This window comes from Gavialis gangeticus, unplaced genomic scaffold (assembly GCF_001723915.1).
Source record: "Gavialis gangeticus isolate Ggan-Ray unplaced genomic scaffold, GavGan_comp1, whole genome shotgun sequence".
Classification (NCBI taxonomy): Eukaryota; Metazoa; Chordata; order Crocodylia; family Gavialidae; genus Gavialis; species Gavialis gangeticus.
In genome coordinates this window covers 126,822,203-126,840,174 of record NW_017729032.1, presented here as the reverse complement: position 1 = coordinate 126,840,174, position 17,972 = coordinate 126,822,203, and the positions used below count along the sequence as shown (strand labels likewise).

The window sequence follows — 17,972 nt, the reverse complement described above, 5'->3', positions numbered from 1 at the left end:
CTCAGAAAACTCACAAAGGAGTAGGCTGAGCCCCTCTAATTTAGAGCCAGGATACTGCCCTTCACGAAGTAGTTGGAACATAAATAGGTGCCACTTGGTATGAAACTCCAATCACTTACAACTCCATCTAATAACATAAGCCACCAGGTGGCTGATGCCACTGTCACTGCCACTTGTCCATGCTGGCCAGCCTCAATAGGGATGAAGTTCCCCACTGCCTAGCTGTGATGCAGCACAGGCAAAGCCCCCCGACACTGCTGAAGTCCCACGGGTCCAAAGGCCAGATTCAATGGCTCTGTTGGCCATGGGTGGCCAAGCCCTGTTGAAGGCTTTTCTCGGTCCTGTGCATGTGATATTATCAAGCATTTGAGCATAAGTAGTAATTACAGCATCCAGTCTGAATTCCAGCTCAGAAATTTATAATCTGTTCACCTTGATTTCTCCTAGAGAAAGCGCACGAAGAACCTCTACACTTCTCCCCTATACCAGGAAGCTGGTGCTATTACCAACTCCTTCTATACACACAGTAGCATGCTAGAATAGCAAAACTGGTGGGAGATCATTTTACTTTTCTTCCATCCAAGTCAACTGTCCTATTGCCTGTTAGTCCAGCTAGCCAAGCCATACCACTACTCCAGGGCAATAACACCCACAAACTAATTCAACAAAGCAGGGTAGGAGACAACTACCATGGATGGCCACACTACCCAGGCAAACCAAAGCTGAAACTTTGAGGTCTCACCTGAAAGCTCCAAGTGGTTTTAAAAAGTGTCTTAAAAACAGTTAGATATTTGGGCAGTTTCCTAGGGTACAACAGGTGCCTTACAGAAACTTAACTAAAGCACTCTTCGGTGCACTGCTATAATTTTAATAACTGATTGTGACAAAAAAGGTTAAGTGGGCTGAGTTATTGCCTGCAGATCCTGTGGGGAACATTTTAGGGGCTCAGCGTGAGCTCACTTTGCTGTAAATAGTTCCCATAAATAGTTTCATGAGCAGAACACCTATATGCCTTTTCACCCCAAGGGCAGATGGGAGTTGAGGCCTGACAGCAAACCACAGAGACTGTTCTCTAATTGGTTCCCCATGACTGTATGTTTCATTTAATTAGGTGAATGTTATTGTGATGCACCCTCACCTCAGATGCAGCCTGGGTGTGCCCTTGATGCGCACACTCCTAGCGTGTTTCCACACCTTCGAGTACCCTTCAGTCCCAAAGCCCTCTTTGCTGCTTGACCACTGAGAAATACTGGAGGTGCACCTCAGTCCTACCAGTCTCAGTCAGGCCTTGCCAGCAGAGGGGATTTTGCCAGCAAGAAGGATCACACCTGTGTCTAGCCATGTGCTCAGAAAAAATGGATCCTCCTTTCAGCTACATAGGAAACAAGTATCACTGACAGCAAGTGGTTTGAAAAAAGGTAACAAAAAGGATTTATCATAAAGAAAAAGAAAAGCTTAAGAAATTAGTAAGCATATGCTAAGAGAGACAAAAATATATAGGAGTAAACAAACAAAAGAAAGTATCAGGACAGTCCTTACCCTGTATCTTAAATCCATGGATGCAGTCCCTAGCCAAGTTAAGCAGGTTAAAAAGCAGACCCAGCCTCTGACCTCTCTGTCAGGGGTTCCTAAATGTTCTCCTGTCAGCTTGCTTTCCGGTTCAACTTAGGCTAAGGGAATCCAGTCCCCCCTCTACCCAGAAAGGCTAAAGGCAAAGCCATGCTCCCAGTGCAGGCTTAACTACAGCTGCCCTTCTGCCTGTTCACATATGTCACCCATCGGGTTCTAAAGGGGTTCACACTATGTCAGTAACTTTCTGCCCCTCACAGGTACATGTTTAACAGACTACACGATTTTCCTGATCCAATTCATATCAGAAGGATGTGCACATCTTTTCAGACATGCAGATTTGCTAATCCATTTCACTGTCTCTCCCCCCATTAGTTTGGTTAGTCAGGGGTCAAACTTCTTTTAAAATATAAATTCAAGGGAGCCAATAATCAACTCAAGTCAAATGCTAATTCTCAGTGTTTCTCAAAGTGTGAACAGGTGAGGGCCACTTACGTTAATTTCTACCTCACAAAACAGCCTGGGTTATAATGTAAAGAAATCAAAAATACATTTATATCAAATACTATAATACATACAGATATAAAAAATGACAAAATTTAATCCAGCTTCATTCTAGCTACAAATAAAGACTAAACACCAACAAGACCAAATCTAATTTAGGAAAATATCCATGCATGCCACATAGTGAACCCCAAAGGCAACTTTGTTCGGGAGACAGTTGTCCCCAGGTTAATCATTACTGTTAGTCCATACAAGGACCACAGCTTCTTCCAGTCAATAGGAAAATCATCAGCAAGTCCACGGATGACTAAGGAGGCCAGTCTGAGATTTCCATGTTTGATTGCAGATGAGGCTAATAGTTCTGGAAGGAAGGAGCAGATCCTGGTGACGTCAGGTCACAGCTCTTCCCTCGTCTCATGTCTATCTGCCTCCACAGAGAGACAAGTTTGCTCAAAAAGTTAAATGCCTTGTCGTATGTTACACTACCATTGGGGATGATTCAGAACTTGAATTTCCCAGGTACTGATGTTAATATTGCTTTTCTTCAGATTGGCTTCAAGGTTTCCTCGAATCTCTTCTGTCCACCTCTAGAGTGGTGACTGCAGGTGAATTGGGAAGACCTGTTTTGGGAATCCCTTTGATGCGTCCTGTCCAACAAAGCTGGTGCTGTATAAACAGGGCTTCAATGCTGGTGGTGTTTGCTTAAGCCAGAAAAAGTGCCATTCATTTTTCTGTGCTTCCAATCAATAAAGAGAATTTTCTGAAGACATTGCTGATGGTAACATTCCAAAGCATTCACGTATTTCTGATGCATCGTCCATATTTCATACCTATATAACAGAGTAGGGGTGACAACAGCCTGGTAGACGAGAAGTTTCGTTTGGGTCCTCATGTCATGATCATCAAAGACAGTTTCAGAGACTTGCAAAGGCAGCACTGGCAGATTTTATCCAATGCTGATTCTATAGTTAATGCTATAGTTTTGTAACAGTTCTGCTGCAGGAATGGCTGACTCTGGTTAAGGAGAAACAGTGAGGCTCTGAGAGAGCTGAGGGGAAGAAAGATTAGTCCCAAGGAAGACACAGTAGAGAGAAAGGAATAGTCCCAGGAGCAGAGTCTGAGGAAGGACAGAGAGAACAGTGGCACAATTAAAAATGTTTGGCGCTGAACAGTCTACTGTGCTGTTTGGGACATTGGCACTCTGACCAATTTGAAGAGGGAAACACCCCCCTCTTAGAGATTGAGGGTGCAACAGATCTCTCTGAGAATCTCCCTGAGAAACCATTTAGAGAAGAGCCAGGGTCTCAAAGCCAGAGGCTTGCCTCTCAAGAAACCACATCAGGGCTGGGTTCAGGAGTGGGAGCCTGAATAAGGCTTCTTCTTGGGGAGCCCCAAGGCACAGCATTCTTTTAAAAGAGACATGATCTGTGACACTACTAAAGAAATTCTTGGCAAATTGGCTGATGCTATCAAATTATCCAGCAGTGTTTTGTGAAAACTCATTCCTGAATTCTAGGGAAATCGCTGATGATTGATTCCTTATACCTCCCATTGAATTCTCCAAAATTAGGGTGGAAATCAGGAAAAATCTAAAGCAAATAAAGTATTTTCCAAACACTGAACTTACTGTCTGCCATACTACAAAAAGTAGCGAATCTCTTGCCAAAATGAAAAAGGAGCCAATATCCAGATTATAAGAATTTCAGAACCAAGAGCAAGGAACAAAACTACTGAATCTCCAACAACCGAAAAAGGATCAAATTATAATGCCTAGATATTCTTTTTTTTTCTGCTTACCCTCTCGATGAGTTCCCATGTTACTGTTTCATGTTTTTAAAAAGATCCAGCATTCATGCAGTTTTTCTTCCTGCAGCAATTTGTCTATCACTTCCCAGAAAAAAAGTAGTGATCTAACAGATGACCACTGAAAGTAGTAGTTTCCATTTTAATATTCAGCAAGAACATGACTCTGTTCACTAAAGAAAAACTGCCTTCTATTTGTGATAAAATTTCCATTTGCCTGACGCTGTTTCTGATAGCTTCACAGTTCTTTGAGCACCCTACAGATGTTTCTAGTAAGACCTTTATTTCTTAGGAGCACTAATGGTAGATTATGTTGAGAATCCCACTCATCTCTGGTGTTAATCTCTTCTTAACCTTTTCTACAGCTTTCATCACCACCTTCCAGCTGGATTTTGACATGTTAAGAGGCATCAACCTGCCAGATCTCTCAATCTTTAAATACCTTACAATACCTTGCAGTTACATTCTGCTGCATGTGTGCAATTCTAACTAGTCTCCAGCACCTCTCGAGCTTCTGATCTTTCCTCACTCAGGACATTTTCACTGCACTCATATGAATACTTGTAAAAGTTGCTATTGCCTGTTTACATAATCCCTACCTACATACCTCAATACTAGCACAAACTGAAAAACATTTACACTAATATTCTTCTTATGAGGTGGAGTTCAATCCTGCCTCCATAGACACCTCTGTCACAATGTGAATTCCTATGCTTTTACATAGTAAATAAACATCTAAGACTATGTATGCTCTGGCCTTTCCAAGTTTCCAAGATATAATCAAATTAACATTTAGATTTGCTACATTTGAGGCAGTCTGCTGAACAAGGACCCAAGAAACTTCCTAGTTCTAAACCATGTCTCTACCATGAATTCACTCAGTAGCTTTGGATGAGTAAACTTCTGATGATGGAGAGTGCAATGACTGTTAAGGAGAGAGGCCAAGCCATCTCTTGGTTTTCAGGAAGCATCAGTGCTACCTCTGCTTCATAAAGTTATCATTTGAGGCAGATAATCTTGCCAATTATATTGTGATTTAATGTGGTAAAATGTAGAAGAAAGTTGTTGGAAAAACAGGTCTTGTTTCTTTGATCCTTGTCAGTCTGGATACAGATCAGTCTTTGGCATAGAGACAGCATTTGATCACACTGCTTGTTGATATTCTCCCTGCTATTAAGGGGGCAAAAAGGCATTACCAGAATCCTCATGTTATCCATTATTTTTAAGTGCCAATAACAATATGATTGGTATTTACAAGGATCTTAACTAAAAGACGAATCTAGAGAAAACAAAAAGCACATGTAACAGGATGTTAACTTAGATATTTTAAGAAACAAACACTCCTCTTGAGTTTGTGAGGGCCAATGTGCTGGTGCCATCTCTTGCAGGTGAAATAATCCATTAGAAGGAATTTGGAGGAGGTGAAAACGGGAGCCTGGTGCATCAGGACTTTGCAACCACAGTGGGATGGAATCCCACTGTGCTCCATTCAGCATTGCAATATCCCATCAAACCCAAGAGCACTGAAACACTCTGGAACTAGGCCGTTTGTTTTTGCTGTTAATACAATAGTGCAGACCTTTTCCTTCCATCCACATTGCCCTGACCTCCCTCTTTTTTCCCTCCTCCCAAAACAAACAATTATCATCAGATGCAGGAAGAACCTTGTTGTGGTTCTGTTGCTCATAACATAATTTGCTATGCTAATACTTCCTGTGCATACAGCCAGGATGGCATCTCTCCAAAACAAAGGACGGGTGCTTTGGAGATGGTCACACAAGTATGATACTTCCTCTGCTCTATAGGACCCACTACAACAGCTCTGCCCTTCACCTCCCCTGTCACTCTTCATGTGCAAGGGGCAACGGCTATAAATATTAAATGGGATGAATGAACTGAAGCAATGGATTGTCTCTTTGTGCCAGTGTTTACTTGCTGCAGAGTGGATTGACTGCTTTTCTGGTAAACAGAAGATTCATAAGAGGCCTCTTACAGCCATGTAAAAGTAGTTTAGAATATATATTATTGCAAGCTAACTACAATGCAACTAGAACTTTAGTTTCAGAAACAGCAAAATTGTTCAGCATATGACTAGAGAAGGTTTAAAAGCTATTGAAAAGGAGCACAACTCCACTGCATATACTTAGTATAAAAATTCTAGAAAAATGTGTACCAAGGAGGCTGATATCAGAGTCCAAGAGCAACTGAGAAACTGTACAGTGGGCATGGGAAGAAATGTAACAGAAGGACAGGAAAGAGTTTTAATTTCTGTTAGGAAGCAGAATTTTCCCTTTTCATGCTATTAGAAGGTAATAACATAGAAAACAAACTGAGAGTCAGTATAATCACCACTCAGCGGTTATGTACTGTTGTACCTGGAAATGTGCTCCCATTGCCACATACTTAAGAACACTGAAGTGGGAAAAATCATTATGAAAAAATATGCTCATTTCTACAAAGCCCGGAACCAGAATATTCTTTAATTATGCAATCTGCAGGCAAGAAAAGTCATCTTCATCAGGGCTTTCCAGGAATGAAAAAGATCAAATAAAACACAGGCTGGATCAATTCATACCTTCCCATCTATGCTAAGTAACTTTTATTACATTCCTTGATAAACATTTCTGCTGAGATAGAGCGAATTTAGAGACAATAGGTTCACTCACCTGCATTCAATCTCCTATCACAAGGGGACACTGCCAATTTCAGTATCTAGCCCATTTATCTACCTGAGAACCTTAGTGCTCACTCCTTCCCCTTCACATGTACACTGTCATTACATTCTGCCAAGTTTACCCTGCAACACACTTCCAAAAACCTGTCTCTTTCCTTTCCCACATGCTGATCATTTCTCTGACTATTACAAACTCCTTCTCTCTGGGCTCTCAGCTTGCTACTCTTACATTTTTTATGAATTCTAATCCAGAAAACTACACTACCTGCCACTCAGACCATCTCAATTTTGTTCTTTCTTTCACCTTCTGCATCAAATTTATGTTCCTTGTCCTTGACTTTGGTGTCAAGCACAGTGTAGTTCCTGCCTATTTGTCTGCCCTCATTTCTTTTCATTCATTACCTTTGCTCCACCCTGGATACTTCATTTTTCATCCTCTCATTTTATTGAATTTTTTCTCTCTGTTCTCATCCTGCTCCTTTCTTCAGTCTCTCCCCAGTAGGGTATTGGACCAAATGAAACAGTAAGTACATAAATCATCAGGTGATGGGGCAAGCTCAGATCAATGGTGACAGTTTGAAGGGACAGTCAGAGAAAATCTTTGTGGGAAAGTGTGTTTTTAAAAGGAAAAAAAGAGAAAAAGAAAAAAAAAATGAGGCTGACTGGCATATAGAAGACTGTCTGAGCAAAAGAGCACTGCAAATTTAGCTTCAGAGATAAGCATGTCAGAAAGATGTTTAGAATAAGCAAATAAAATGAGATGTCAATAATGAGGAAAACACTAGTTAAGACAGCAGTCCAGGACTTGAAGATAAAAGACAAAAAAGTTCACAGATTCTTGAAATGCCTTTATGAGGTTTGGAAGTAGTATTTTTTGTGCATTTGTGATCATCTACCTCACTCCCTCTAGTGGTCCCCAAAAACTCAAGTCTACCGAGCTTTAGAATATGCAGTTCAAGGTCAAGATTTTTCATCAAATATTTTGTTTGATTTTTACAATGGAAAAAAGAAGTCCAGAGATTAAGTTATTTGTGCTATCTGTTGTGACTAGTTTAATCTAGTGTCTGGCTTGTTATTCATTTATGTCATGCATCCAGATGTTATGTCAATGAAAATATAAAAAATCATTAAAGAAATGTACTGGAATCACACTGCCCACACCTGAAGTGCAGCCGCAGCATCTGTTAACAGTGCACAGCAGCATCAGTATCACAACTGTTTAGGACAGGAAGTGAATAACCCCAAATACAGCTGAAACTGCAATGGGAATTTATGTAGACAGAAGGTAATTACAAAAAGTGGAATTTGGCCAAGACACTCAGACTAGGAAGTGCTATATGCCTTGTGCAAATTTCCATGGGATCTTTAATGATCATAAGAGGACTGGATCTTCATTTAAATTGTCTCAAAAGATAGCTCTTCTAAAAGTACACTGCCTCTGTAGTTACAGCACCAAAATGCCTCCAGATTAGAAGGCATCTCCTGCACCACAGTGTCCACATGTAAATGTATTTTAAAAACAGAAGCAGAGATAGGAACTTAAATATCCTGAGTACACAGAAGCATTTTGTTTCCCATTCTGATTTATTTTACATTTATAAGAGATCCTCTATTTGAGGGCTGTATTATGACAATGGAAGTATGCCAGGGTAACCTTCATTTTCTTAATGAAGCTTGCATTGTTCTTAGAAATGTTTCCCTTTGTATAGGAAGAATAACCTTGAACAAGAGACAAGGCTAAACACATGGGAAAAGAAAACCTAACTAAAGCTAAAATACACTTATTTGTAGTTATAAAAAATGTATTTAATTTTTCTGAAGCAAACACTGTACCTATTCAAAATCTACCCCGGGGAAAACCCACCACAAAAAATAAAATCTGTCTCTTCTTTCACATGTTACCTACTGGACCATGTGTGGTTATGTAATTCATTCTTGTCCACAATGAGAAAAAAATACCACTAAAAAGCAGTCAAGGCAGATGGCCACTTTCCCATATCTCACTTTATTTCTTCTAGTCTAATTCAAGTGAACTGTCACTCACTTTATGCCTGAAAATAATCCATTATTCCTGCAAGTCTTAGATTTAAATAGGTTTGGCATTTCAAACCTAACTATCTGGATTAAGAATCTCCCTCCTAATACAGTACTGCTTTGCTACAAACTCAACTCCAAAGATCTAAACAGTTCATAAAACAGAATCATCCAGATTAAAAATCATAACAGAAAGCTTTAAAACCATAAACAGAAAACATTCTTACTAAGTTTGCCTCGGCAATTGAAGTGCATTTCGAATTTTTCATTTACTGTACTTAAACCTATATGTAAACCGTGAAAAATACAAAGATTCTTTCTGTAGCAGCCCCCATGATAACAGATGACAAGATGCAGCACAAGCTTCATCTCTTGCTAATTAAACGAATCAATTAAGAGACTATTGTTGCAACTGTGTAACTGCTGTTCTATAGTGGCAATAACAACCCCACGGGGAGGTCTTTTACTACATTAAAATGCTGTCCTCCACAACTCCATTTGATATTATTAGAAACAGTTATTTGCGTCTTGCTGTCATATTAGTAGCAAAGGCAAATTATGGAAATATGCAGACCAGAATGGTCCCAGTATGAGATCAGGTTTGGTTTTCAGCCTCCAAGGGAACAATTGCTGAAATTCCAAAGTTCCCTAAAGTTCTTTAATGGAACTGATAAATCTATCAGCACAGCATCCATTTAGATGCTAGGTAAGGGTCACACATTTGCATACTTTCCTGCTAAGCTGATACAATTCAACTAGATAAATTATCATATTAAGTTTACCCTCCTGAGTTAAACTGATGGAGTTCAAAATTGTTTTCGATGGTTGTCATTAATCGCTGTTACATCCTAAATGCTCACTTTGAAATCTAATTGTGCTGGTGTACCAAGGGTCATATTAATAGCATTCTTAATGTTAAATCTTTGTAAAGCATGTTTATTTTACTGATATTATCACTGAAGCTTTGAAGACTAATGAGAAACAAAGTATATTTATTATCAATAAAAACTTAATTTAAAATGTACATTCTGAGACTTAAATTAGCTTTACTAACTTCACTGTGCCCTTGTTTCATTAAGATCCCTGGTTAAGCTTCAAAGCCATATAAATGAATACCTCCTAAACAATTCTTGGGTATATGCCAAAGCTGCAGCCATCAAAAAGCTGTTTAAAAAATGCAGGCTACACATATGTTTATTTTTTGGCAGCAGACATCTTCCTCAGAAAAGAAAGGCTCCATCTTTACTATGATGTAATATTCTTAATATGGCAAAATACAACAATACCAATTATTTTCAAAAATTAAATGACACAAACACTCTCTTTCAGATCCCCATTACTGGTAAATTTTTATCCATCACAGATAAATATTTGAACTATACTTTTGTAACTTGTTAACCTACTCTTAAAACAGCAATTAATTGCAACACTTGTCTTTCCTGAAGAATGAATGAACAAGCTGAATAACAGGGAGTCCAGTTGTGCAAAATACAGGAGGAATTTGAAAGTCCTCTTGATTTAAAAGTCCTCTTGAGAGAGACAATGGGTATAATTTAATATATGCAAATATTGACATACTGCGGCAAGAAGCAAAGATATTATGGACATTAGCTGGAGTTCCTTCCTACTCATTACTGACATCACTGAAAATTTCAAGCTTTCATTTAAGAAGTGGACAAAAATTATCATAAAGTTAAGTTCCCAAATACTTATTTAGACAGCTAGTTAAGTGGCCCGATTTCTAAAAATATTGGGCAGCCAGACTTTTCGTGAAACTGAAACCAATAGATGTTATATATCATTCTCACACTTCTGCAAATTAGACATTTTATTTAGGAGCCTAGATAAGGATTTTGACTATAGTAGTCCATTTTAATTTTTTTTTCATAAGTGTCCTTCATAGAGGTGAAACAATGCCACTGGGTGTCTGGGGCTGCTGCAACAGTCACTGGCAGAGGCAGTGGGTTTTTTTTCCATTTTCCTTTTTCCCCCAAGTTGGCACCTGAGGCAGCTGCCTGGGTCACCCTGACCTAGTTCCACTACTGCTTCTCCACTCAACAGGTACAGCCTTCACCACACAGAGACCTCAGAAAAATTCCCCTCAAATTTTCAATGCTCCTCAGTGATCTTTAGGATCTAGGTGCCAAACCAGTGGAAAAGGTATTTTGTGAAAAGCAATCAAAAAAAAACTGGGAAACTAAAGCCAAGTTTAACTTGCAAAATAAAAATGGATGTAATATGATTTACTTCCTTGTTACAAATAGTTTCTACACATTCCATTACATATAGTTTCCATAATCTTCACAGGTTTGAAAGTTGTTTTTGAAAATCTATGCAAGCCTTCACATCTTAAGTCTCAGAAGTGCTATATATTGAAAAACATTCAGAAAAAACTGCTCAAAATTGGAATGTTTTGGCAAAAGTAAAGAAGTGGGTTGTTAAACATTTTTAACTGTGATTTGAGTTAGTGTCTCGAACAATGGAAACTTCCCTAATCAGACTGCGCAAGAAGGGAGGAAGACATGAAAGAGAATGGAAACAGATTTGGAAATCGATGAGATCACACACACATACAACTGAAAAATTCCAAACAAATCTGTGAGCACCAGTAATAGTGCAGGAAAGGTGGGGATTTGCTTAGGAAGAAGAGAACACAGACTACAGTAAATGCATCACCAAAAAAAACCAGAACTGAGAAGTAAAGTTGTGAATAAAAAGACGTGAATCTGCAAGAAATTGACAGATTTACGGTAGGGCCACAAAATTGCAAATATACAATAAATCAGATAAACAGGATGTGACAATTTAGTGAATCTGTCTTGTGTGTTCTAAAATGTAGGAATTCCACCAGAGTTTATTAACTCTGTGTATAATTCCACCCAACCCTCAGAGCTTATTGAGTCATCAAGCTGTAACAAAGATTGGTCATTTATCTCCCAAGCCCTGTTTAACAATCTTGTTATCAGTGAATAATACTGCTTTTGTAGAACAGTAAATATGTTAGGAGGGCAGCCACACTAAAAGATGCCAGTTTTCCAAAGTTGTTTGCAGTGCGTAGGATACTGGAGTAACTGGACCATAATGCAAAGAGGAATGTTTAGATATGCTTGTATCTGAAAAGGTGTGCCCAGCAGGCCAGAGCCAGGGAGAGAAAGGCTAAATATTTGCTCCTGCAGCAAATCCAAAAGTGCTAGAAGCTGCTGTTAAAAAGGACATGCTCTTCACATACGTAATCTTTTGGCCATTGGAACTGAAACATTCAATTGTATCCTATACAGTTCTTATTCAATGTTTTTAAATGCATTTCTAAATCTTCCTGCAGTGTATTAAGCAATGTGAAGAACATCTGTTTTCATCCTCTACCCAGAGCAACAAGTATGTACCACTATGTGCACTTGTGTTTTGTTTTGGTACGGGGCTTTGCTTTTTCTTTTTTTTTTTAAATTAGCATTCACTCACATTCTTCTGAATTTATGCTAAAAAAGATGAAGTCAAAGAAATATGCTCTGCACTTTGAGTGGAAGATGGTAAGGTTTGTGATGACCCTGGTTTTCTCCTATTCAAAAAAAAATCCCCAATTTTTGGATTAAAAAAGTAACCTAAAATCCACATTTTACACACACACACGCGCGCATGCACGTATGTATGTATGTATATGCATATAGTGGTATTTCATTTTAATCACAGAAAATGTGGATTCTGGGTTACTGTTTTTAATCCAAAAATTGGGGATTTTTTTTTTTTTTTAATCAGAGCAAACAAGGATACCATCCTTACATCTTGGGGGAAGGACTTAGTACTAGCCACCAAGAAATTTCTGTCTCCCAGGCAAACTGTTACCCATTTTTAGATAGATCAATAGAGCAAACAGAGCATAGAGGTTGACAACAGGCTTCATCCTAGAGAGCTTTAGGAGATCATTTAGATACCATGGTTTCTGGCCATGTAGCACTTGAATATAGAGTCCTTGGACTTAATTAAAATCCTCTGGTTAGGGCACAGAGGACAGGTCTGAGGCACTCACAGTAGCCTGTGTCACCAAGGAGATGCATTGTAACATCCTAGTACTGGAATTTTCTAAATACTAAAAGTGTAGCACAGTGATGAAGTCCAGCTGACAGCATATGAATAAAAGGCCAAGATATCAGCTGCTATGATAGGATGGAGTCTCTTAGTGAGCCACAATCTCCTAGCTAATTTTTTATTGTCAAGTATGACTGCTGGAACATGCTCTCCCCTGTTCTTCAACTAGTTACACAGGATACCAATGAGGTTTCTAATAAAGAAGCACTATTTGGTTTCTCCTCAGTGTCTGTCAGCTGGCTCAGTGAAGCTGAGTCTCATGTCTTATCAAAAACCAGCAGCAGAACTGCTTTTACTGTCTAATGTCAAGAAATCAAGTGAACCATTTTATTTAAGCTGATGCCCTCATGACAAGCTGGATGCTACCAATCAGATGCTCTAAAAACATGTGCTAATAAAAAGGTCCACGGTGTGTGCGCTAAGTAACATCACACTGAAACTCAGTCTGAATTTTTTCTCCATGTAAAAACTGAGAATGTGCAAATCCATTCTTAAGATTTTCTATTAAAGATAGAAAAATTAAATACATTTGTACAAACTACTTGTTAGAGCAATAGATAGCATATGGAATCAGAATATTGAGAAATCTGAAGATCATAACATTAAATATTCTTTTCCACCACTGAGTTTTAAGGGAAAAAAATCCCACTGGCAACCTTATAATTACACTGACTGCCCTTCTGCCTGTCTGTGACAGGCAGTAATACATGAATAATGGAGAACCCAAAAACAAGTTCTACAAATGGAAGATCAGGTGCACTTCTTTGATTTGAGAATTATTTTTAGTAGCTACTGTCATTGATGACAGTGGTCAAAAGCCCCATTGAGAAATAGCCCCCTCCTACACACACACTGCACTAGGTGCTATTCAAACAGACAGGAAGATGCTGTTTCTAGACCAAAGGGCTTGCAGTCTAAACAAAAGATACTGACACAGGGATGGGGGAAAGGGATATATATATAGTCTGCCCGCATGTGTTATTTTATATCTATATATAGCTGAGCACTGTTGTTTAATAATTATTAATAATCATTAAGTGCCTGACACTAAGACACAAATAATGGCATAATGCATGGACATTCAATGTTAGTGGCAGTTTAACTTTTCAAGACATCCTTACAGACAACTGTAAAGTAATCACAGATAAGTAAGTAAAAATAAAGCATATTTAATTAAATGCAATATGGAAATAAAAGAAAACTTTTTTTTACAAATAACTTGGGCAAAAATATAGGATGCAAGGATGCTTTCTGATTTCCATGCCTTTATCATTTTTTTCTATTTAATTAACTGGACAGTACTGGGGATGTTGGTGGCTTTTAGGTGATTTTCAGTTTTATTTAGAAATTCCCTCATGTTCGGTCACAAACTTGGAAAACTTTTATCGAAGCACTCTAACCATCTGACTGACAGAATTAAGATGCTCCTGATTTATATAAATCTGTAGTTCTCAGCATTTTAACCTCAAGGGCCACCTCTATAACTTTTTTGAATTTCGTGGCACTGCAGTTGAAAATCATTGAGCCACATCAACATTCAGAAAAGATACCGGAGAGTCCTTGAGGCTATTGACAACCACCGATCCTGCTAGTGCTAGATAAGGATGGGGGGGGCAGGACCTGACCCTTTCATGCCCTATTCTTTCCACTGTCTGCACCCTTCTGTCCCCTAATCTACACCTCAGGGAGCAAGGGCAGCTTCTGCTGCTAAGGCTGCTCCTGCAGGGTCTTATACACTACTGCCCAACCCTACAGCCCCTCTGGTCAGCTCTTGTTATGTGAGAACACTGTAGGGGATGAGTTGGGCTGCAAAGTGCAGCTCCATTCGTGCATCTGCCCACCAACCTGCTTGCAGCATAGCATGCGTTTGCACCAGGAGAGGGGAAGGCAAGCACTGGGGCCAGGGAAGAGCAGCAGCAATTCCCAGAAAAGCAGCCACAGGCACTGCTGGAGTAGCTGAGATAGATGCAGGGTGCCTCATGGGGGAGGCAAGTATCTACCTCTTCACACATGGGCCAGCAGGGATGTTGCAGCACCCCGGAGAACCATGTATACGTGTGTACACACACACACGCACACACACACCTATCACTTAATAGAAAACTTCAGCATCATCTTGCACATAGGAACCTATGATGAGGAAACAGGTGAAAGACCTGATTGCCTAGGCCTGCCATGCAAAAGACAACATAGATGTGATTCCAAATCTAATTCTCTATGAAGCTAAAAGAACTGAGAAAGCTGCCTGGACATAACTTGCAGCTCTTCACAGCTGGTGGTGGATGTAGAAAGCTAGTCTCACCTAGTCCTCTTTAGCTGGGATGATGGCTACTGCAGTGTCTTGAAAATTTGAGGGTACAGAATGAAAGAGTTTGGCCCTGGACTCTAGGAGGGACAATAAATAACATCAGAGCAGTCATGTGTAGGGGACAAAACACAGAAGGAAGAAACAGACTGAACACTGAAGGCACAATACAGACATTTAGGAAGGTTTTATCCCATTGAATATGGCCACCCAATCTCATTAAACTGTAATTTGGAGGTACACTAAGTTAGATTGGGTGTGGGCAGACTCATCTAACCAAACTTCTGTACACATTCTGACTGCAGTCTCAGGGCTGGGCAAGCCCAAGTGCTGGCTCCAGTCCAAGGGCTATGCTTTTCCTACACCTCTCCCAACCCCTCAGCCACTCACCCCACCCCTGGATGGACAGTCCCTCCCCACCAATCCCTCAAGCCACTCCTGGTGCTGGTTTTACTAGCATTTCCTGGTGCCAGAAGTCAATTTAAGTAAGTTAAGGTGTGTAGAGAGGGTCAGGCAGGATCAAGTGGGGATGGGGGTGGGTTGGGGGCTAAAAATAGACTCTGGCCAGAGGAGAGAGCCCCCCTGATTCCACCAACCCTTTTCACTCAGCAGAACCTGCCAAACCTCTTTCCACAAAGTCATTCCCTCACCCCCTAATTTATTTCAGTCAGGGCCCCAGGACTGGCAAATGCTGGTAAAACCAGCCCCAGGAATGGTTCAACAACATTGGGAGGGGTTAGGGGAATCCAAGGGAGTTTAGTGGGGTCAAAGAGTCTCTCTGATCCCATCAAACCCCGCCCCCCCCAAACCCTTCCAACCCCCTAACAGACCCCGGTATGCCTCCATCTGCCCAAGCTCCTCTGCTAGGAGCCCCCATTCTGCCCACCCCTCCCTCTACCCCAATTTATCTTAAGTTAGGCTTCCAATACCTAATTACTGAGTTAGACCAGGGGGGCATTTTTAACACAATTTAAACCCCCAAACTTCTAGCTGTAATGTCTGTACAAAGCCTCGATGCGTTCCAATAGGCTCTATACCAAGAATCTCTTTACAAGTGTAAATCTTTAATTTATACCTAACCTTCTAGGAGCCAAAAGGTACAGGCTCAAATCAGGTGAAATGTGGAATGTAAACACTATGCAGTAGTCATCAGAGGATAGCTTTGGAGAGTTCTCTCTCACCTGTTTTAAATACATGAAATGTTTTAATGTAGTAAAAAAACCCACAAGCTCAGGCTCATGTATGGTCAGTATCGACTGCCAATTTTCCCGCTGCATTACATTACAGTGTAGGCCCACTGCATTAAAGTAGTTCTTGAATACTCACCACTGTGCCTAGAAACTGAATGCTTATGTTTCCTGCTGCATCTCGAGAAAGGCACTGAAAGAGACAGATGTAAAAACTAATTAGGAACTTCTCAGTTAGTTGAAGCACTCCTATTTTCTTCTTGTAATGTCTGCAGAAAATAACCTACATGAGCTTTAGGTTCTTTCTATAAGCAGAAAGAACAATGAAACTCTTAAATAAGAGTTTTATACAGTGAAAAAGTGTACAATACATATTTAAACTCAAACTGTGGTTACCTTAACAGACTATCTCAATTTCTGTTTAGACTCTATTCAAATTCTATTCTCCTCAAATTTATTTTTAAGATTAATGAAAACAAATTTTATCCTCGACAACAGAGAATAACCTTGTATTTTCAGGAAGATAGATTTTATGACTCTTTTCTAGCTCTACCATCTATACATTTTCACTACATGTATTCTGGCATTATCTTAGCTCTCTTTAAATAGTAAACATACCACTCCCATTTCCCTCTCTCAGACAGAGCACTGTGAATACAAATATTCAATGAGTCTCCTTTGAAAAAAGAATAATTTTACATAACATTAGTTATCTACTAGAATTCAGACTACTGGCACAAGTCTCTAATCATTCATAGAATACTGTATTGTCATCAAAACAGCACACAGAGTGAAAGGAAGAATATTATTGGTTGTACATTGTGGGTATGGGTATGTACAGACATTCAGGGAAGTTAGGGCTGGTTAGATCATGTTAAATATGGCCACCTGGTCTAACTTAGTTGACCCACATAAAGATCTATGATTATATCCCTAGTTAGGTCAATCTAAAGGGGAAAACTGTAAAGAAGTGCCAGGAAGGTTAGATCAGTCAAAAAGGACCAACCGATTTTATTTAACTATATCTCAAAGATGCACTCAGTTAGATCGGGTATAGGTAGATTTATCTACGAGCGCTCGTGGTGCTCGGGCCAGGTGCCAGATGACTGGAAGATAGCTAACGTGGTCCCCATTTTCAAAAAAGGGAAGAGAGAGGACCCGGGCAACTATAGGCCCGTTAGTCTTATCTCTATCCTCGGGAAACTCTTTGAGAAGATCGTCAAGGAGCACATCTGTGATGGGCCGGCTTCAGGGATGATGCTCAGGGGCAACCAGCATGGTTTCATTAGCGGCAGATCATGTCAGACCAACCTGATTGCCTTTTATGATCAGGTCACAAAGGCAATGGATGCAGGTGTCGCCACGGACATAGTCTTTCTAGACTTTAGCAAGGCCTTTAACGCCGTCTCCCACCCCATCCTCATTAAAAAACTAGGCGACTGTGGCATTGATGCCTACACAGTCAGATGGATTGCAGATTGGCTCAAGGGTCGTACTCAGAGGGTGGTGGTGGACAGGTCATATTCAACCTGGGGGGAAGTGGGCAGCGGAGTCTCCCAGGGCTCGGTCCTGGGACCTGCGCTGTTCAATTTCTTCATCAGCGATTTGGACAACGGGGTGAAGTGCAACCTGTTTAAATTCGCTGATGATACCTAAATTTGGGGTGAGGTGAGCACGCTAGTAGGGAGGGAAAGACTACAACAAGACCTGGATAGGTTACAGGAGTGGGCTGACATGAACAGGATGCATTTTAATACTGACAAGTGCAGGGTGCTGCACATAGGCAGTAGAAACCAGCAGCACACTTATAGAA

The 17,972-nt window shown here is 40.1% G+C and overlaps 1 protein-coding gene across 1 annotated transcript in view; it reads right to left on the bottom strand.

The window, feature by feature from the left end:
• The window catches only part of PCCA (propionyl-CoA carboxylase alpha subunit), a 569,837-nt gene that overhangs the window by 66,628 nt on the left and 485,237 nt on the right, over positions 1-17,972 (bottom strand). Inside the window, exon 21 of the mRNA XM_019523836.1 lies at positions 16,299-16,352. Coding sequence (XP_019379381.1) covers positions 16,299-16,352 — 54 coding nt within the window. The remainder of the gene's footprint in view (positions 1-16,298; positions 16,353-17,972) is intronic.